Here is a 20,233-nt window from a genome sequence, read left to right on the forward strand (position 1 = left end):
CCCTCCTGGCTGCCAGGGTACTGCTGACTCAGATTCAACTTGCCATCGACCAGGACCCCCAGGTCCCTTTCTGTGGTGCTGCTTTCCAGCCTCGCATTCCCCAGTTCTGTACAAACATCCAGGGTTGGCCCATCCCAGGTGCAGAATCCAACAATTTCCCTTGTTGAACTTCATACAGTTGGTGATTGCCCAGTCCTCTAATTTGTTGAGATTTCCCTGCAGGGCCTCCCTGCCTTCGAGGGAGTCAACAGCTCCTCCTACTTTTGGACCATCTGCAAACTTGGTCCTGTATCCAAGCCATTAATGAAGATGTTGAAGAGCACAAGGCCCAAGATGGGGCTCTGCAGAACCCCACTAGTGACAGGTCACCAGTCTGAGCGTAACATCTCATGCCTGTCATAAATGCTGCCTATTATGCGGAACCTACAGAATTTTCTTCTCACTGTCTAGTTTTGTTCCCTAGGTTCATCATGCACATGTAAAATCCCATACCTATCCCTCTTTTGTAACATCTTAGGGGCTCCTGAGCTCCCTCCTCTCGTTCTGAGTGCTCCATAGGCTTTTTTGCAGGGCTGCAGAAGCTTCACAGGGGCACAGAATGCTGCTGTGGTTCTTGCAGAAAGCAGAAGTCTGCAGTCCCCCTGCAGCTGATGCAGGGGCCCATATTCCATGGGGAGCTGTGCATTGCTAAGGACATTTCCTTGAGGTTTGTGTCTTTGGTTCTCCACCCATTTCTTGCCTCATGTCATCTGGGTACATATGACTGTTGCAATGCTTGCTTTTAAGTGTGCTGAGTGTGTTGAATGCATCTTTTGGATAAGGATCCACCATTTGATTAAGGAGACATATGCATACATGCTATGCTAGTTGTGGTGCTTCCAAATAATGCACAACAGCTTTTAAATAGCAGCCAACGTGACTCCTTTAGCAGGTAGATATTGGGATGGTCCAATACACTATAGCCAAGAATTGCTCATTAAGTGAAGTTTGCACTGGGACCAAATCTCTGCAGTGCGAGACTCTCTCCTGTAGAAATGACTGGGATGTCACCAAGGATTATGGCTTCAAATGAGCAGCAGGTGAACTCTAAGAAATAAAGATCACAGGCAACCTTCTGCTCTCAGTTACACTCCATTGACGTCAGTGGGGTTGCCTGGGGTTAACTCAGAGCAGAATTTAATTCCTCATTTTTAATGAGTGTAGCCAAAGCCCCCCAAAATGCTTTTCAGCATACGGTTCAGTGTCTAAAAATGTCACCAGCTACTCTTCAGCTGCACATGCTGCGAAGTTCTTCTTTCTATCACAGCAACAGAAAAAAAAGCTATCTTGTCTGGAAAAAGCTTGTGAAGCTGTTTCACATGTCGTAGCATGCTGCTCACGGTTTAGTGAAATGAAAGGGGATAGGATGCCCCTGGGACTTGGGTGTTGCACACCTCCTGCAACCACTCATGGCAATCCGCCATCAGCTGGCAGGATGCGGCAGCTCCATTTCAGGTGTCTAGTTCCACTGGCAGACATGCTATTGCATGGGTGCAGGTACTTTTGAAACTTGAGTGTTTCCTCATATCACACCCATATGTCGTAACACCTCTTGGATCCAATTTGGCTGCAGAGAGGTGCTGTGAGTTTCAGAGATGCCATAGTGATGGAAGGAAAAGGTAGTTACAGGACTGTGATTCTATGATCACTCAGGACAGTTAATTTCTACATTATGTACAGGGCCACAAACCTTCACTTGAAACCAGTTGTGCTGGAAGCTGTATGTTTGAAACCAAATTGGTCGGCTGCTTGTGGCATGCCTATAAACTCCTGCTTCTTGGCTTTTACTACTCCACAATCTAAAACAACAAACAAGATCAACAAATAACGACAGGCAAAAATCGAAAATTGCGCATTTTTCAATCTGACACGAGATATCACTGTACATACATTTATTTCATTGTACTTTTCCTTTGTTTTATTTGTGGTTGTTTTAAAGAGATGTTGGCAATAATTAAAATATTACTCACAGGAGTTCTCTTATTAAATAGCCAGAATTTATTGCGTAGTGATTGTGTTTGTGCAGTAACCACCAGTATTACTGCTGAATCAAGATGAAGTTGAATTTACTTCTTGTTGAGAGTGAGATTTTACGAGATGCAGTATTTTGGGATCAAAATCAATGGGATACACTAAATCCGTAATGCATTGCTGTCCTGAAGCACTGCCTTGTTTCTACAAGAAGGAATTCTGTAGGGAGATGTTCTCCTTCACGCAGTTCCCATGGCCTGGGAATCCCCACCAAGTCCCTCCTTCCACCTATTCCCTGGGGGGTTAAACCAGGGCTATGCTATAACTGTTTCTAAATGCAGGTCTTGTTTCTCACTTGCTGGGTCACAGTACCATGTGATGGAGAGCAGGTTTTCTGTGTCAGCAGCCATCCTGGCCCCACAGATTGCACTCTTCTGAGGGTAAGCAGAGGATAAAAGACTGAAATCAGAGGCTGGAGGAAAAGGGTTTTACTTTCCTGTGGTATCCATTTTTGGGCAAACAGGGGCATCTCTGGCTCAGCCCAGCTCAGCGCTGTCACAGCACTATCTTCTCATGGTGGAGAGGATTACTGAAGTTGGGATCTTTCTCCTTGTTGTGGTGCGGGACTGGATAATGTGGGCAACAAGCTGAAATAGGAGGTAGGTCACCCAGCAGAGAAATTAATTCTCTATATTATGAAATAACTTCATTCAATGTGCCCTCTGTGTTATATACACTGTGCAGAGTTAGCTAGATGCATGACAAGGGATCTTCCTCGTTCATTACAGTATTTACACCATTTTACTAGAGTAATTACATCTCATAACACTACAAAATTTTGCCCCACCACAAAATATAGTACAGCAGCTTAGATTGTCCTTAGTCAGTACTGTCAGATCCTATGAACTGAAAAATTACAGGAAACTTTACAGCAAGATGATAGCAAGAAATAAATGCAAATTTTAGGTTTCCCAATTGCCACAAAATCTCAAGAGAAAAAGGGAGGACCATTTTAGATTCAGGTATCAGAGCTCAGTAAGTGTTGAAATATTAGTAGGAGATCAGAGACTGGTCCAGATGGCTGAGGGTAGAGGCCAAGCCAAATGTACCTGAAACCCTCCAATTTAAACACAGTAAGTGGGGCTTTGGGATGGGTCTGTGTTTCTCAAAAGACTATAGAGAAAAGCCTTTCTTTCATTTAAAAACCCAAAACACTAAACATAAAAGCCTCAAGTGCAGGGTAAAGAACAGCAGCAGTACAGCTTATTTCTTTACATGTTACACTGAGTACAGCATTCCCTCTTCTGACACAAGCAACAATAACCTACTGGCTGTATGTGTGTTGCAGGTTGGGTTAAACCTCTTGGAGCCGGTGACTGTAACAGCTGCTTCCACTCAGGATCCCTGTAAAGAAGTGATTTACAATGTGTAATAAAAGAGCTAAAACAACATTTATGTCCTCCCCTAGTGCTGGCATGCATTGTCAAAGGTGCTCTTTTGTGACATACAAAGGAGCTTGTGCTGCCTTTAGGTACTGTTGGCAAAGTGGGCGGGGTGGACTGGGAGCACTGGTGTGTCCATAACCCTATGGCAATGTGACCTTGATTCATTTCTGTGTAAGAAACCTGTGTGCAGTGCCAAGTGGTCAGTGGTTTTCACTGTCAGATCTTTTGGGAGGCTGCCCGCTTTGCAGAGGGAAGCAGTAACACATGCAAGGATATGTGGGTGCATACATTTCAGGGAAAGACCACATAGTACATGCTTTTGGGCTCTCTACTGGCTGGGAGTATGCTTGGAACCATGATATGGGAGCTTGGGATTTGAAGACCACTTGTCTTTTGTGTCTGTACACATCTGCTACCTTAGCAGGTAAGGGTGCGCTCTTTTTCTGACTTGCCTTTAGCAAGGCACAAACAATCTAGGAGGTACTAGGAAAACATTGATGATAACTTTCTGATACAAGAGGTGGAGAAGCCAGTAAAAAAGAGTGTGCTGTTGGACCTCCTACCAAACCTCTGAATGGTCGTGGTGACCAGGAGAGGTGTCTGAGGACTAGAAGAAAGCAAATGTCACTCAGTCATAGGGCAAGCAACAGGATACAGAGAACTGCCAGACAGTCAGCCTTACCTCAGTCTGAAGTCTGGCAGGTAAATGCTTTCCAAGAACCACTCAGATTGTTTGTGCCTTGCTGAAGGCAAGTCAGGAAAAAGAGCGCACCCTTACCTGTTAAGGTAAGGAGATGTGTACAGGCAGAAAAACCAAATGGTCTTCAAATCCCAAGCTCCCATGTCACAGCTCCAAGCCTACTTCCAGCCAGCAGAGAGCCTGAAAGCGTGTACTGTGTGGTCTTTTCCTCAAAAGCATGCACCCACATGTCCCTGCATGCACTAACCTCAGGCCCAGTGCACCCTTGCTGCTTCCCTCCTCAAAGCTGCTGGCCTCTCAGATACAGGCAGCCTTGAAAAACTTGAGAATTTTACCCTAAAAGACCAAGTTGCATTTCTATGGAGCAGATCAATTGATTATATGTGGACTTGAACAAGAGAAATATTTGTAAGTTCAGCCATGAATCAGGATTTCTCTGTTGCCTGGTAGGATTATTGTTGTTTCATTGTTGTCTTTTGTTTTCTTTGTTGTCATTGCTAGTTCCAGTATTCCTGGAATATCTTTGACATCTTCTGTGAGTGTTTTGGGCTTTATTCATCTTCAGAGCCATGGTATGTCCCCACAGTAACACTGCCATTATCAAGCCATGCCAAATCATAGGGATTCACACATTCATAGCACTGGCCAGTTTTACTCCATTTACTCCTCAGAAGAAGCACTGCTGAACTATGTATATTCATGGCAGAAATGACTGCTAAGAAGTGGTTGAAATGAAGATTTTCAGCACATAAACAAAATTCCAGAAATCTCAAAGTACCTTTTACTGTGGTATGTTATGATTGTGCATTCCCTTTCCTCAAACCATGTAATTTAGTGTAAAGCCGTCATGCACTCTGCTGATAGCATGATGAAATCTATTTGGAATCATGTTCAACGAGCATCGATTCTTTCCAACTTGATTATTCACCTTTTTCTCTTCTGCTCGTGTAGATGTTGCCCCCACATCAACCTTTCCACAAAGGTAAGCCCCTTTGCAGACATTTTTTGTATAAATACATGTGTACTGGAAAAATAGGCAGTACAAATTACTTGATATTTTGGAATAAGAATGTGACATGTAAACCACTGTGTTAGGATGGGGCAAGACAAATTGAGTCAGGAGATCTACTTGACTCTAATACTCCTCTAAATCTTCCTAGAAAATGAGAACTACTTTTTAGTCTTTCACCCTAGGCAGAGACCTGGTGGTTAATAAGATATTTCCAACAATTAGAATCAATGTCCAACAGTCATATTTCCCTACAGCAATGCCTTTACCCATGCCCAATTCCCCTGGGCTGCTGCTGCTGCTGAAATGGAATGATCCTTTTCTCCTGTGCTATAAATTTCACTTCTGCTGTGGGTATTTCCTTATTCTGGCGTCTGTTTCCAGGATAAGGCTTTGTTTTTTTCGGTATGCTGCACTGGTTCTCAAACACTGATAACCTTCTTGGCAAAGAAAGGCACTTTCAGCCACCAATGCCAACCTCTCCTGCTCCAGCAAATGCATCTGTTAAGAAAAGAAATGCTATCAGCAGGACAACAGGTGGCATATTGCAGCCAATCTTAAAAGGTTATAATAAGAGGGAGTGTATGTGAGAGAGAGAGGAGAAAAAATGGAAAAGAGGGTGACTAGGCTGAAGGAAAATCTAGGGGCAAGCATTTTTTCCACTACTGCACTTACATGGTGCTGGAATGAAGGTCTGCTGACTTTGCAGCACTGGGGTAGGGTACTGCCCTGGAAATGCATTTGCCCATTGTACTTCTCTCTGTTTGCTTAGAAGGAATTCAGAAGGGATTTGCTTTCTCTTGTTTCATGAGCCCCACGCTTTCACACTGACCAAAGTGGATACGCACCAGCTGGCCACGTCCATCATCACCGCTGGGTGGGAGAATTCCTGATTATACTTAGATCCCTCAGACCCCACTCTGTCACTAGCAGAGAAGCTCTGCTTGAGCACTGCTTCCGAAATGCAGCCGGCTGGGAGGTCCACACGCCTCGCCTGAAGGAGCCGGATGCCTTCTGGATCAAACATGAATGACTTGCTGAAGGTGCCCCTGGTGCACGTCCTCACCCTGGCAGCCCTCAGCTTGGCTGAGACACTCCTGAAAGGTTTGCTTGGTGGGGCTTTTGCCCTGGTCTTCTTCTTCTGTCACTTGCTGAAAGAGGTTTTCCAAAGAGGGGGGTGTCTCTGGTAATGGCAGGGTGGGTGGTGCTGTAGTGTTTCCAAAAAAGACAAAAATGCTCTGCTTTAAGTGGTCACTTCACTGCTTTTAGAAGGATAGCAGTGAAAATATTCTGGAATTGAAGGTTCTTTGTCTATGAAGATCACGTAGTCCATTGTAATGGGCAGAGGGATCTTTGGGTTCAGCCTGGGTGGGATGTGTATTTCTCATGTTAAAGGAAGCTCAGAAGAGTTAAGGGCTGATGGTACCTGTTGCTGCAGAGCCCAAGACTTGTGATATTTGGCATGTCTGTGTACGCTTATAGGTACATAAAACTTCAAAAGAAGTAAATAGCTATTATGTCGTTACAAAGCGTTTGTATATAAATACAAACACGCATTGTTTGTATAGGATATAATCTAGAAGTTATTATACCTTCTTCCTATCTTATGTGCACACACACATATGGACACATGCACACATACTTTTAGCCAGCAAAAGAACTGGAAAAAAAAATCTGCTTAGGAAACTCTCTGAGGTGCCAGTTGCAACCATGGTCTTCTGGACATACCATCTGATAATGCTTTGGGCAACAATTTTTGCTGCACAATGATTGTCCAAAGCCATTCAACGCGTACTAGAAACATTGCAGCTTCAGGAAAACAAAACAAAATCTTATTCACATGTTAGGTAAACATTGCGGCTCTTTCAAGGCTGTGCTTTTATAATTGTTAGTCAGATTATTCTCAAAATGGAAAAAAAAGGAGGTATCTCCTTCATAAAAACCTTTTGAAATAAAAATGTTAATATTTTCCTAAGGCATTAAAATAAGTGGGTGAACCCTAGTCTTTTTGAGTGCTGTGGTAGGGCAGGATTTGAGGAGCAAGAAAAACAAAGAGGACAAGGATACCTTTTTTTTTTCTGGTGTCAGAAAACAATGAACAGACACATATCCTATTCTAGAACATCGCATCAGGTGGATGAATTGGCTTGTTCCCTGAGAGAAGCTGAAAGGTGACTGTAGTCCAATTGCCCTATAGAGGTCTTGCAGCATTAACTGGAAACACAACTGAGTGGTTTTTGACCAGAGGAACTGCAATTTCTCTAGGTGTCTGCAATTCTGCAGGAGGGACTGGCTCTGCTTTCTGCATTATTTTGTTTGCCTGTCTTGTCTGGTTTCAAAAATGTGAATCCAAATCCAAATAGAAGCAATCTGAAAGCTTCTGGTGGTCTGGGGATAGGAGGGGATTTGCTTTCTCGTAGTCCCGTGACCAGCCTTGGGTCATTTTGCTATCTCGGGAAACCACAGCTGACACCCAGAGAAAGGGTACCTATGTGGATTTACACATATATAAGTTAATTGATTTTCAATATTACTTAAAGCCACAGGGTTGCCTTAAAAATGCCAGAAAACCTGAAGGGATACTCATGGAAAAGATTGGCTTCATTTCTGTATGCTGATAGATATGTCCATACACTGTTTGGATTTTATTTTCCCATGTTAAAATCTGGTAGCATAGGCATCCCAAGTTTTGAGAGTTTTGAGTGCTTTCTGAAGAAAACATGGACTGACAGCAACACCTGAGCAGTTTGGATGGCTTTTAGAAGCAAAAGCAAGCAGCATCTCAGCCATTTTGGGGCTCTGTTGCAGCCTCACAACAAAATGGCATCATTGCTCGCTGTCTCCACTTGATTTTAGCATCACAAAGGTAACAAACAGCATATGAGGAAATACCACATCACTGTTGCTGTCACAGCTGCTCTTTGAGGATTCAGAATTTGGGGAGGCAGCTGTAAAGAAGTTCCTTCTCTTTTTACCGTTGTGCTGTTGGTTTGGGCAGTATCGTCCGTAAGTAAGAGGCTTACAGACTTCTGAGCTGTATGCTGGCTTTTGGGAGGTACCTGATGAGACCAGGTGTAGGCAATATTCTGTCATGCACTGAATTAAAGACACACCATAAAAGTATTTAACTGTTTCAAGATAATTTATTAATAGGTAAAGCTGACGGGTCTTGTTTGCCCAAAAGAATAAGTTACTGTAGTTACGCATATTGACTCTTGGTACAAATGTAGCTTTATTCCTTGTGAGAATGGCTGTGCTTATGCAGACAACAGTTATAAAACTGGTTGCTTTGAATTATCATTAATGTAAAAATTAACATTTCTCAGTGTTAGAAGCATCCTTCCAGAGACCAAGGCATGCGGACAACAGCAATAAAAACATACTATATGAAATTAGATTGCAAAACTCCAGGGTTAATGCCATCAAAAGACAATAAACAGCAATGTCCCTTTTGAAGTAGTCATGATAGCCATCAGTGGGGATTATTCTTCTAAGACAACCTTCAGTAGCAGGAAAACTTAGGCTTTATGGAAATCTTTCATTCAGTTTCACTGGCATAGAATTTATCTGGGGTGCAATACAGAGATTGTTTCTATCTAATGTAACCCAAAATGACCCAATACACTGAAGAGTGATACAATTTGAAGCAGTGATCTTAAACAATGAATGTGTCATGGGCTTGTTTTAATTAATTTTTCTTTAATATAATGTTTAGTACTACCTTAGCTATAGTTTTGAGATTTATATGAGTACAGTCATTACTGGTAATCAATGATGCAACTTGAAGGTATAATAAATAGAAATATTATTGATGCAGATTTGTTCTAATAAAATGTCAAAAGCGTTTAGATTTTTACATAAACCTGATAGTGGAAGCTGTTTCTTTCTTCCTCTAGCTTTATTCCGGCAGAACTCCAAAGACATTCTAATTTTGACTCCCATGTAAATTGAAAAAGCATTGAGGTTTAGACTTTCTATTATTCTCAGTCACTGAAATCTGAGTGTCTTCTATTTTCCCCCCTTTCTTAGGAGGGAGGGGTAAAATTGTTATAATTTATTTTTTTCCTGAATTTAAAGTTTAGTATACTAAGGAAGGCCAGCAGATAAACAGCAATTGGTATTGTCCTGTGAAAAGACAAACAATATGCCACATACTGTTACAGAGAGGAATAAGAAGACTCCTGTATCCATTATGCATTTTCAAGGTGGTGTTTAGGAATATGGCATGAAATTAGTTTATCTCAGCACAGTAATCAATGAAATCCAGTCCAACAAGTATGGGTGTGTGTCCCTTGCAGCCATAGATTAAAAGTTATTCAAGTGTCTTTGGAGACAGTGGCTGCAATGCATATCATGTGCAGGGAAAGTGATCCACTAGGCTTATGCTTTAATCCCTTGAAGCTATGATTCAAGTCTTTTACTGGAGTGAGAGCAAGTGTTTCTAAAGATGCATTCGAGTATTACAACAGGTATGATAACAGGTCTGATAATAAGCATCAGACATAGCTATCAGACTTCTAACTCTTGTGCTACTTGTATAGAAGAAGTGCGAAAAAGAGAACATGTACTAGTAATGACACAAATCTGAAGGACCCTAATGACTGTGTGAACCTGGCTTTGAAAAATGTAGTGCTATATAATAGGTTTGGTGTTTGAAAAAAAAAAGATAAATAGTTGAGTGGAACAAATCCTGTAATAATGATGAAGAAGCCCAAATCTCATGCATTATGAAACAATAAAGAAGCACTCTGCCCACTCGAGGGGAAGATCAGCTTGGCTTCAATTGGTGTGCTGCTCCGTGCACTTCCAGCCAACACAATGCCAGGGGGGCAGCCTGGCTCGGGGACAGCTTCATCTATGTTCTTATAGTATGCCACCTAGTACTGTGAACCTTGGGGGAGAGGAGGGTTAGAAACATAGGATCCACAGGGCTTGTTGAAGCTTGTTTTGCTCTGCTTTGCACCCTGTGGAGAGATCACAAAGCAAAATGCCATTGAGTGACCCTGCAGGGACAGCTGCCTCCACCAAAGGTGTCTGGCAGTCTATGTGCCTTTCTCCAGGAGATACTATAAGGCTTTCTCATTTTCTCTTCCTTTACACAGCTCCCTTAATCACCACTCCTTTGGAAACAGTGGATGCCCTAGTAGAGGATGTGGCCAAGTTTGTCTGTGTAGTGGAGTCGTACCCTGAGCCGGAGATTACGTGGACACGCAACAGCATTCCCATCAGGTAGGGAGCAGCCCCAACCCGCTCCAGCATCTCCTGCCAAAACTGGGAGTGCTTTCCTCTGTGATAAAGGAAATGTCTGGATTTATAAAAATAGGTCTGTGGCAGGGAAGAGGGTGAATGGCTGTAATTATATAGGAATCTGTGTTCCTTACAGAATGATAAGAGTAACTTCACAAACTTGAGCTTGAAGACTGTTGGTTTCTGCTACAAGCTATGCAAGAATTTTCTTTCTAGCTTTAGGCAGTTCAATCGGCTCTGTTCCTAAGTTTATGAGTTTATGAGGTGGGAGGATGCTGTATAATATTTAAAAGAAACTTTGCATGACTTGTTGCCTATCTCAATGTTCTTGGGAACTTTGTGTGGAAGGAGTCACACTATGCCATTCTTGTTTACTTCTAGTTCTGGATCTGACCCTAGGAAAGTGGCTTCTCATTGTTACACTTTCAAACACTAACCACCAGGCATCAGGATGCAGATGAAGGCGGCAGCCTTGGAAGTGTCTTATGGAAGTTGCTATCATTGCTTTTGCTCTGTTGCCATAGACAGGCTTCTACAAAGTAAATTGTACTTGATCTTCCAGCTCTGAAATCACGTTACATCTACTGCATGCCTTCACATGTTTCTTATTCTAGATTGCTGTTAGTGACTCCCTCTGTAAAGGAAAATTACAGCACTCCCTTTGTTGGTTAATGCCTATTCTCTACAAGAGATGTCCATGTTAGGCAGATGGTCACCTGAAGCATGGTTCTCACTGTTGTGGTCAAGCATCCAAAGAGCCTTTGAACCATTGGCTTGGGAAACTCCAAATAAATCAGTGGTAGCAGGAGGTAAATAATTTTAAAATAGGAGGAAAGCAGAAACTTACACATATGCATGCTAGCCTTCAGAAATCAGTTTTTTCATTGCCTGCAACCTCAGCAAAACCCTGGGCTTAATCCTCTGACCTTGGCTTTGCTGTAACATGGAGGTCTGAACTTCCATGGATGTTATTGCCAAATCAGGTCATGTTTCTCCCAATCCCTTCCCCATCAGTGACACCATGACTGAAAATCAAAACTGGGAGAGGACATCATTCATGCAGGGCCATGCCTTTCTCTCTCCAGACCTTTAAAATAGTCACTCTCTATGTGTTCTAAGATAATATGAAAACCAGACCATTTCACACCACAATCCCCACTTCCAGAAGCCCAGCATACCTTTCTAAAAGCCATCCCATTCTCTCTGTGAGATAGAGTGCCTTTTCCACAACATTGACCAAAAAGGAAAATACAGGTAAAAACATCTCTGCTGGTAAGGCCAGAGAGCTCAGGTGCTTCACTCCTTTACTAAGGCTTCTGGAACAACATTAATATCACCAACCATTTCACTTTCACAAAGCTCTGTGGCATTAATATTCAGTACTGCTGGGTAAAAAAGCTCAGACCAAAGACAGGGAAATGGATAAGCTGAATATATTTCTGCTACTTTCTAAGAACTCAGATGAAAATATTTGCAGAATGAAAAAGGATCAAATCAGTGGGCTTTTTTCTCTGAAAAAACCTCCATATAAATATATTTCTGTACCGCTGTGTATATATCAAACTTCAAAGGGCCTAGTTCTTGCAAGCAATTAATATCAGTTATTTTATTTACAGGACTTTCTTCTCTTGCCAAGTCTCAGCATCCTGAACAGACAGCTAGGCTAACCTTCAAAACAAAACAGTGTGTAAACTTTCAACTTCAATGGGAATAGGGCCAGGACAGAGACTGCTGTCAACGCTAGTATTCTGGATGTGCCTTTCCTTTTGGCATCAAAACTTGTGCAAGGAGACCAGCAGGTGCCCTGTGCTGACTGTAAAGCCCCAGGACAGGGCTGTCCACAGTAAACCTTTCTCAGGGAAAGAAGGGTATAGAGTTAGCACATCTTTTACACTGTGGATGAGTTCATGGCACTTTTTCTTCCCGTGGTGAAAAAGAGGAGCGAGATATAAGACTGAAAGGCAAAAGGCTGTTGAAAGGAAATATGTGCTTGTCAATAGCACATTTAAATTACTCAGTGACTACACTACAATTTCTAACAGTAAAAGAACAAAACAGGACATATTTAAGTGTCAGATATTTGTGATAGCTTGGGAGACAATCCTTAGGTCAGAACTAACCCAGGTGCATGAAAGTGCTTCCCAAAATCATCTATGACGGCGTGAAAATCAAACATAAAGGAATTTATGAGATGCTGTGCAAATGTTTTTTACTGAACTTTTCTTATATTTTTCCAGTTTTGTAAAGAAAATAAAGAGTTCAATCCTCTGATGATTCTCATCACCTTTCTGCTTTTCCCTTGCTCTCACCCACACTCCACCCCACTCCTCTCCCTCCTCATGCCCCCCTATCATGTTCACATATAGAATTGGTCTTTGCTCCACATATTTTGTTACAATATCCTACATCTTTATTGTTCCAGCTTCAGGGCTTCTCTCGTCTTTTCTGAAGCCTCCAGGTTAAATCCTGCTTTGTTAAAACTATAGCTCTCCTTGAATCCTCTAACCTTGAGAATGCTTCATCACATTTCTTTGCTTGTTTCATTTTGGTTTTTTGATTGTTGGTTTGATTGTTGGTTTGCTTTTTTCCCAAAAAATAGACAAAACTGCTCCTGGATATAGACATAAAAATACATGGTTTTTTGTTTGTGTCTATTTTCCCAACAGTATAAATCTATGTGTAACTTTATCTGTTTAGTGAAAAAAGCTTTCCTTTTTATTCTGGAGAAGGTTTCTTTAAACAACTTCAGCCAGTTCTACTTCCTATATAAGCAGTCCTTCCTTTGCAATTACAAATTACAGCTAACAGGACCCAGCTGGAAAAGATTATTTGTGCTCATTCCTGTCCTTAGCCAGTCAGAAACCAAAATATGATACTACTTACTCAACCAATATTTGAATGGAGGAAGAATTGCCACTACACCAGTGGCAGTCAGAAACTGCACAGTCTAGTGAGAATCTAAGCGAATCTTAAAGCCCAACTCAACATTTTCAGCACCTTTCCTTCCCTCTGCAGGTTGAAAATAAAAGGTAAAGCTTACTGCCATTTGTAGCAGTGTCACTTGTCTGTAGATTCAAATGCAACTCCCCCTCTCTGTCCCTTGTTGTTCTCCCAACCCTGACGATCTGTGCTGTGCCCTGCAGGCTGTTCGACACGCGGTACAGCATACAGAGGAATGGGCAGCTCCTGACCATTCTGAGCGTTGAGGACAGTGATGATGGGGTGTACTGCTGCACAGCAGATAACGGGGTTGGAGCAGCTGCACAGAGCTGTGGGGCTCTCCAGGTGAAAATGCGTAAGTGGGAATGCAATTTTTTCCTGACACCATGTGAGTATTTAATTGAAAGCCTGAGCAGACCCCCAGGTACGCCCCCGGTGATCTCTCTTCAGGGCAGACTCATGTTCTTGTGAGCCTGGGTGCAGTCCTTCGAGGCAGTGACACAGCATATTGGGTCATATTTTAACTTAATGCTGTTCTGATTATTCACTTTGAGTAACACACACTTGTGCTAGGATCAGGGGATAAATTCCAATACTTTGAAGAATGCCTTTTGTGCAAACTCCATAAAAGAGGCAATTTGATAAATTAGACCTCCATGGCAATATTACATAAATCCCTTGTGAATATTAAATTTAAAATTTCACTAAGCAGATTTCTGCCTGAGAATGGCAAAAGTGAGTAAATGATGTTCAGGTACTCTCAGTAGTAGTGTGGAATGGTCTGGAGCACCATGAGGTAAATGTCATCATCTTACGTGGAAGGCAAAGTACTTAGTCTTGCAAAGGGCAATGTAGATTCTGGACTTGGTGAAGCTGAACTCATATGGCTGCAGTTGCTAACACAAACACTTTAAAGGGCAGCAGAGGTATAGTCTGGCTAAAGCATCTGTTTGTAGGAAAGGATTTGTTTGTGCTAATGAGCATGACCCTCCAGGTCTGGCAAATCTGGAGCTCTACAGCACCCCAGTCACTGGTAGGTGAGGGCTGGAAGGTGATGCTCTCTTGAAGCTTGTTTTTCTGCTGGTTCAGTATCATGCAAGGGAGTCAAAATGTCAGGTCTCTCAAAATACTGAGATGACAATTATTTTTACTCCCTGCTCAGAGTAAGCTATGCCATATGGTTCCTTGGGCAAAATAAATTTAAATTTATCCATTATTAACTTTAAGGGAGTTTGATTCCTTTTTTCTTTAAAGATAATTTCTTCTTTTTACTAGTACAGTTATAAATCCTTCTGTTCAGGATATTAATTGAGTTTACGTGCCTTTCTTGTTGAGCTAGAGGCAAGCCTGGGTTAAAACTGTTTCAAAATCAATTCAATCCAGATCTGAACTTTCATACAAGACAGTGTTTACACAGTGAAGAATGTCAAAACCTGGAATGCAAACATTCTTCAATACTGGAAATACTCTTATCTGAATTTGGATTTTAGCCCAGGCCTTAATTCAAATGACCATCAAACTCCACTCAGGAAAACAAATAACCCATGTAAGTTAACTGCTTTTGCATCCATAAACTGAAACTTAATGCTGTGCTGAAGAAAGTTCTTTCTTTCCAGGGCAGTTACTGATGAAGTAAGACTGCTCTACCTTTCAGCAATATAGAGAAAAAGCATAAAAATTTCTGATGTAATTTCTGAATTTATCTTGTTCTAGTATCTCTTAGCTTCATTTCAACTTTAATTTTTGACTTTTAAAATTTTAGGACCCAAAATAACCCGACCACCTGTAAATGTGGAAATAATAGAAGGCTTAAAGGCTGTTCTTCCATGCACTACAATGGGGAATCCAAAACCTTCTGTTTCATGGGTCAAAGGAGAAACAGTTGTAAGGGTGAGTAGAGAATGATTTTTAACTAGTGGTAATTATTTCTTAAAGGTATTGTGTTAAATATTATCATCAGTTATAGTATTTGTAAATTTTAGTTGCTAGAAAGCAAGCATTTGGAAATCCAGGGTTCATCTCTCTGGATATCTGTATCTTATATTTTATATCCTTATTACACTAATCATGGAGAAATGCTGATGAAAGCACTTGTGAGTGTTCTCATAAATAAGAGCTCTTTTGAAGCTATAATTCATAAATCTGCAAAAATAGGGATGGATGAGTTTGTCATGACAAGGCTGAGCGGGAAGAGCTGGCCCCAAATCCTTCAGTTGTAGGACAACATAAATAATGTTCATACATGTAAGCCCAGTTTTTGTAAACAGATATTTGGTGCTACTTGTGCGCAGCTTGCATGTAGAGGCCTCACCTCAATTGCTCCTTCCTCTGGCAGGAGACTGCTCGCATTGCTGTCCTCGATTCAGGGAATTTAAGGATACACAATGTTCAGAGAGAAGATGCAGGACAGTATCGTTGTGTAGCCAAGAACAGTCTGGGCACAGCCTATTCAAAACCTGCAACTGTTGTAGTGGAAGGTGAGTAACCCTTGCACCAGGCTCCAGCTCCACGTGCCAGCTCCTCGTCATACCTGGTTAACTTGAATTAACTTGTTACTACACTGACATTAACAAAAACATCTTAGGGGGAAAGAGGAGAGGAGAGGGAGAGGGAGAGGGAGAGGGAGAGGGAGAGGGAGAGGGAGAGGGAGAGGAAGAGCTTTCCTCATTGTGGACTTGAACATTTTCTGCACTCTAAACCGAACACCAGATTGATTTTTCAGTTTCCAGTCCTTATGCTCTCAGTGTCCATCTTTTATGTAGAGAAGATATTTGCTTTGTGGTATAAATCATCAACAGTTTTAGAGTGCCGAGATCTGTGGACTGCAGGAGAACCCGAACATAGGCAACAAGGCATTCTATCTTCCTGAATCCTGTAAGAGAATTTCGGTTGTGTAAGGGTTTGTAGAGTGGGTGGAGGAATGACTGATTCAGTATATTAATTAATTTTTATTTCTGATTCAGAATGACCACACTCTGGAAAGTGCAGAAGGGTTTCCATTTGCCTAGTAAGCTTCAAAAGATTGTTGTGGGTTACATTTGGCCTGGGTGCAATCTCATTTCTAAAAGGACCATTGACACCTGGGAGCAGGATCAGGTATATTAGATCCAACTACAAATTACTGTAGGTCTGCTGTTTACCTAAAGAATGCATTAATTTTCCAGGTGGATTTTTTTTTCCCTTCTCTTTTTAATATTTATACATACAGATTTTGAGTGTGTCATAAATTCCTTAAATAGTTTTAAATCTGGAAGGTAGCTATTTTTAGTCTAGATTCAGAGCCATGTTTCTCCCAGATTAAAAGTGATAAGGCACAATGAAAACAGTTGGATCTTGATGTGAATAGCTTGGGTTTTTGCCCTGTCACTGAGGCAATGGGCAGAGGCTTATCAAGGGTTAAACTGTAAATGGCAAATACTTGATGCCATGCACACAAACAGCCCTCCCTGGGCCTCAGGCACTGAGATTTTATTGCTCCAGACCTACTAGAGCCAGTCAGGGAACCTAAAAGCAGGCTGGAATTGCACCAAAAATTCAGGCTGCTAAGGTAGGTATCTTGTTTTGTCCCTATCTCCAGAATTATGCAGCAGCCTGTTCATTCAAGGAACAGCAAAATAATCCACTAATATCCTACTTGGAAAGGAGAGCATATGAATGCTCTTTTTAAAATGATGAAGATTAATTCCTATTTAATCAATGGGAGCTCAGTGCTCCCACACAAGCTATGCCCTCATATTCCCTGCATGTATTGTGTGAACAAAGAAATGCTGTTCTTCAGACTCACCTTCATTTCTCTGGTAGAACACTTACATAATATATCTAATTTCAGGCTGTCACCCAAACTAGACTGATGTATGCTTGGTTTACAGTTTTAGTTTCCAAAATCCAAAGCTGTTATATCTGACTGCACCTTGCTGTGTATTCAAATCCCTTCCTCTCATGGTACTTTAGATTAATTCTCATAGATCTTTAGCATGCATACATATGTATACATATACCTGTGTACACATGCAGATACACACAGACATCACCCTCACATAACTCTTTTATTATTACTTTTAGTATTCCTCTCCTCCTGTCTCTACTACCCCCTTAGTAGCAGCACTTTAAAATAACTCCAAGTAAATAATATACTAAAATTAGTCAAAGCAGGAAAACTACACTCCAGGAGTAGTGTTCACAAAACTTGTGAAAATTGCTGTTCATTGCTTCTCCAATAATACTACAATATTTTTCCTTAAATCTTGGTGCTAGTATTCACTGGAGTCACCACTCTGCACAGTGTGGTTTAATATTAAAATAAAATTACTAAGCATGGCTGGATAACTATGAATATTTAATTCCAAGGCCAGTGCTCATTCAAAGAGCAGTGCAAATATTTATACCTAGCTAAATCTAGATAATGTAGAAGCTGATTTCTGTTGTGAGCTTTCCTTTTAATGGGTCCAGCATCAGTCCTGTGTGGTGCCCCACCCTTAAGGGGAAGGGAGCACCCAAGATTCATAGGTCCTTGTTGAAAGGAATGACAAGTCAGAGAGTTTGCAAAACTTAAAAGCTTACAAAGTTTTATTTGTAAATTACACATTTGGCATGGAAATTTGTTTGTTAATTCCTGACCTCCTACGTAAGCACACAGCAGTGGGTTTTGGACAAAGGAATGGGATGAAAGGGAAAGCAGTGAGAGACAGAGAGGTGGATTTAAGAGTGGAAGAGAGAAAGAAGTCACTATGAAGTGTTTCTCCACTAGTATTCTGGTTTACAGCTCTGCAGAAGCTGTATAATTTTGTTGGGTTGTATTTTCCCATTTGATTTCTTTAGTTACAACACACTCAAATTATGAAAAAAAAGGACTAGTAAAAGTACTTGCATGAAGTAGAATTGCAATAGGCAGAAACAAGCCTTCTCCACACTACTCTGCAAAGTGAAACAAATAAGCAACGATCAATCTGCTGGGTCAGTTAAAATTAATGTGTGAATGTGACTTGTTCTTGCTAATGCACATCCAGAGAGATCTACAAAAGGTAATATATGCACTGAGATAAAGGAATTATATTGTAATCTTGGCTGTTTGCCAAGAAATGTGTTTTTAATTTCCTGGAGGCCATATTTCTGACCTGCAGTTTTGTATTAATTTTCTATTACCTTAAGGATTTTGCTAACTAGATGTTTAATCACTACTTTATCAGTTTTGATAATGACACTTCTGCTAACCATAGAAGAGCATTTATATACTCAATGAAATAGTACATTGCCAAAGGATTTCTAAAAATTTCCTGTTGGTTGCTGTACTGATGCCCAAAATGAATCTCTGGCTGAAGGATTCCTGGATGAATCCAAGATTCAGGACTACGGTAGAATAGAAGCATTTGCTGGCTTACCTGGATTACCTTCAGGCACAGATGTCTGAAGGCTGAAGTTTATTTACAAGATGTTGACTGAGATGGCTAAGATGTTCCATCCAGTTTCACCTGAAGATCATTACTTTAGAAATAAATATGAGAGCAGCTATTGCCTTCAGCAGTGTTGAGAGTTGTCCTCAAGTGCAGAAATTCCCATTGATGTCAGTGAAAATTCAGGGCAGGGTAAAGACTTTTCAGCTGTACCAAGAACGTATTTTTTAGACCTTGTCTGAGCATTTGAAATCTGTAGTGTTTGCAAGACCTTTGTCTGTTTTTTCCTTCATACATAGGCTGTAGAAAGGGGAATTTTGGTTTTCATTGGTATTTCCAGCAACATTGGTCCAGTCCACTAATAGGACCAGTTTCATAAAAGCTGTGCATGAGCTCCTCAGGTTCAGCTTCTGGGCCTTCTGCCTTAAACTGTACACCCTGTGTAGTCCCCAAGGTTTGAAGTGTATCACAATGATATTCTTCATATGCATTGTGTATGAATTATATGATATTAAAAGACTAAATTTAAAGCCATGAGCTCTTTCCTGGTGAGGGGCTTGGAAACATTGCAGTTATGAGCATGCTTGTCACTCAGACACAGAGAGAAGCTGCCTGGTATTTTTTTTTCTTAATATGTGAAATAAGTTCCACCGGATGGTTTTGCTTTAATCTCTTGCTATCTTTTCCAGATGTTGTGCTTATAACCAGTATTCAAAGTATATGTCATTCCTGCATCAAATAGGAAGTATCTACTGAAGAACAATCATAAACCAGTAAATTTTGTGATGATTTACAGGTTTCATTGCCTGACATGTGCTCTGTTTTTTGCTTTGTTTTGGAGAATGTTTCCTTCTCTCTTTGGGAGAAAGAAAGGGCCATCTTGTGAATTAGTAGAATGGGCTCCTCTCTTATATGTTCTTCATTTTTCAGAATAAAAAAGTCACAAAGGAAATTGAAAAATTGATCATGAATTTCTTACCATTTAGATGTAACAACTGTTAAAAAATGAGGCATAAACCCATGAGCCACATGTTTCATCCCTAGCCTTATTTTTAGCTTCAGCTATGGAAAGCGCATTTTCTGGAAACGGATGGAGTTATTGTCATTGAAATGTACAAAGGGTTGTGATGGATTGGGCACTAATACAATTGAAGGCAGAATGTTCTTCCGAGAGGTGTCCTTCCAATCCAACAGAAGCATGTGTGTGGCAGTCCTTTGATGCAGGAAGACAATGTGAATAGTCTACTGGGACTTTGTGTGCAATAGGTTTTTCTTTCCCTAAGAATGAAGAACAACCTTCCTGTTGTGCCTTTTTAGGTGTTGTACGCAGCTAGTGAAAGCTTTGAATTCCCAGTTTGCCCAGTGATGCATTTTTAATGTTGAAAAAGAAAGAAAAAAGGAATAAATATGTGAACTGTAATGTTAAAGGAAAGGTACACAGATAGTCCTGTTGATTGTGTACAGAGTTAGATGAACCTCCATCTTGTGACTT

The 20,233-nt window shown here is 41.0% G+C and overlaps 1 protein-coding gene across 1 annotated transcript in view; it reads left to right on the forward strand.

Moving 5' to 3' along the window:
• The first annotated feature begins 6,171 nt into the window (after window positions 1-6,171).
• The window catches only part of MUSK (muscle associated receptor tyrosine kinase), a 52,709-nt gene continuing 38,647 nt past the window's right edge, over window positions 6,172-20,233 (forward strand). Inside the window, exons 1-5 of the mRNA XM_027652538.1 lie at window positions 6,172-6,268; window positions 10,267-10,393; window positions 13,555-13,706; window positions 15,114-15,241; window positions 15,687-15,828. Coding sequence (XP_027508339.1) covers window positions 6,172-6,268; window positions 10,267-10,393; window positions 13,555-13,706; window positions 15,114-15,241; window positions 15,687-15,828 — 646 coding nt within the window. The remainder of the gene's footprint in view (window positions 6,269-10,266; window positions 10,394-13,554; window positions 13,707-15,113; window positions 15,242-15,686; window positions 15,829-20,233) is intronic.

The sequence above is a fragment of the Corapipo altera genome, unplaced genomic scaffold (genome assembly GCF_003945725.1).
Source record: "Corapipo altera isolate COAL_440 unplaced genomic scaffold, ASM394572v1 61286, whole genome shotgun sequence".
Lineage (NCBI taxonomy): Eukaryota > Metazoa > Chordata > Aves > Passeriformes > Pipridae > Corapipo > Corapipo altera.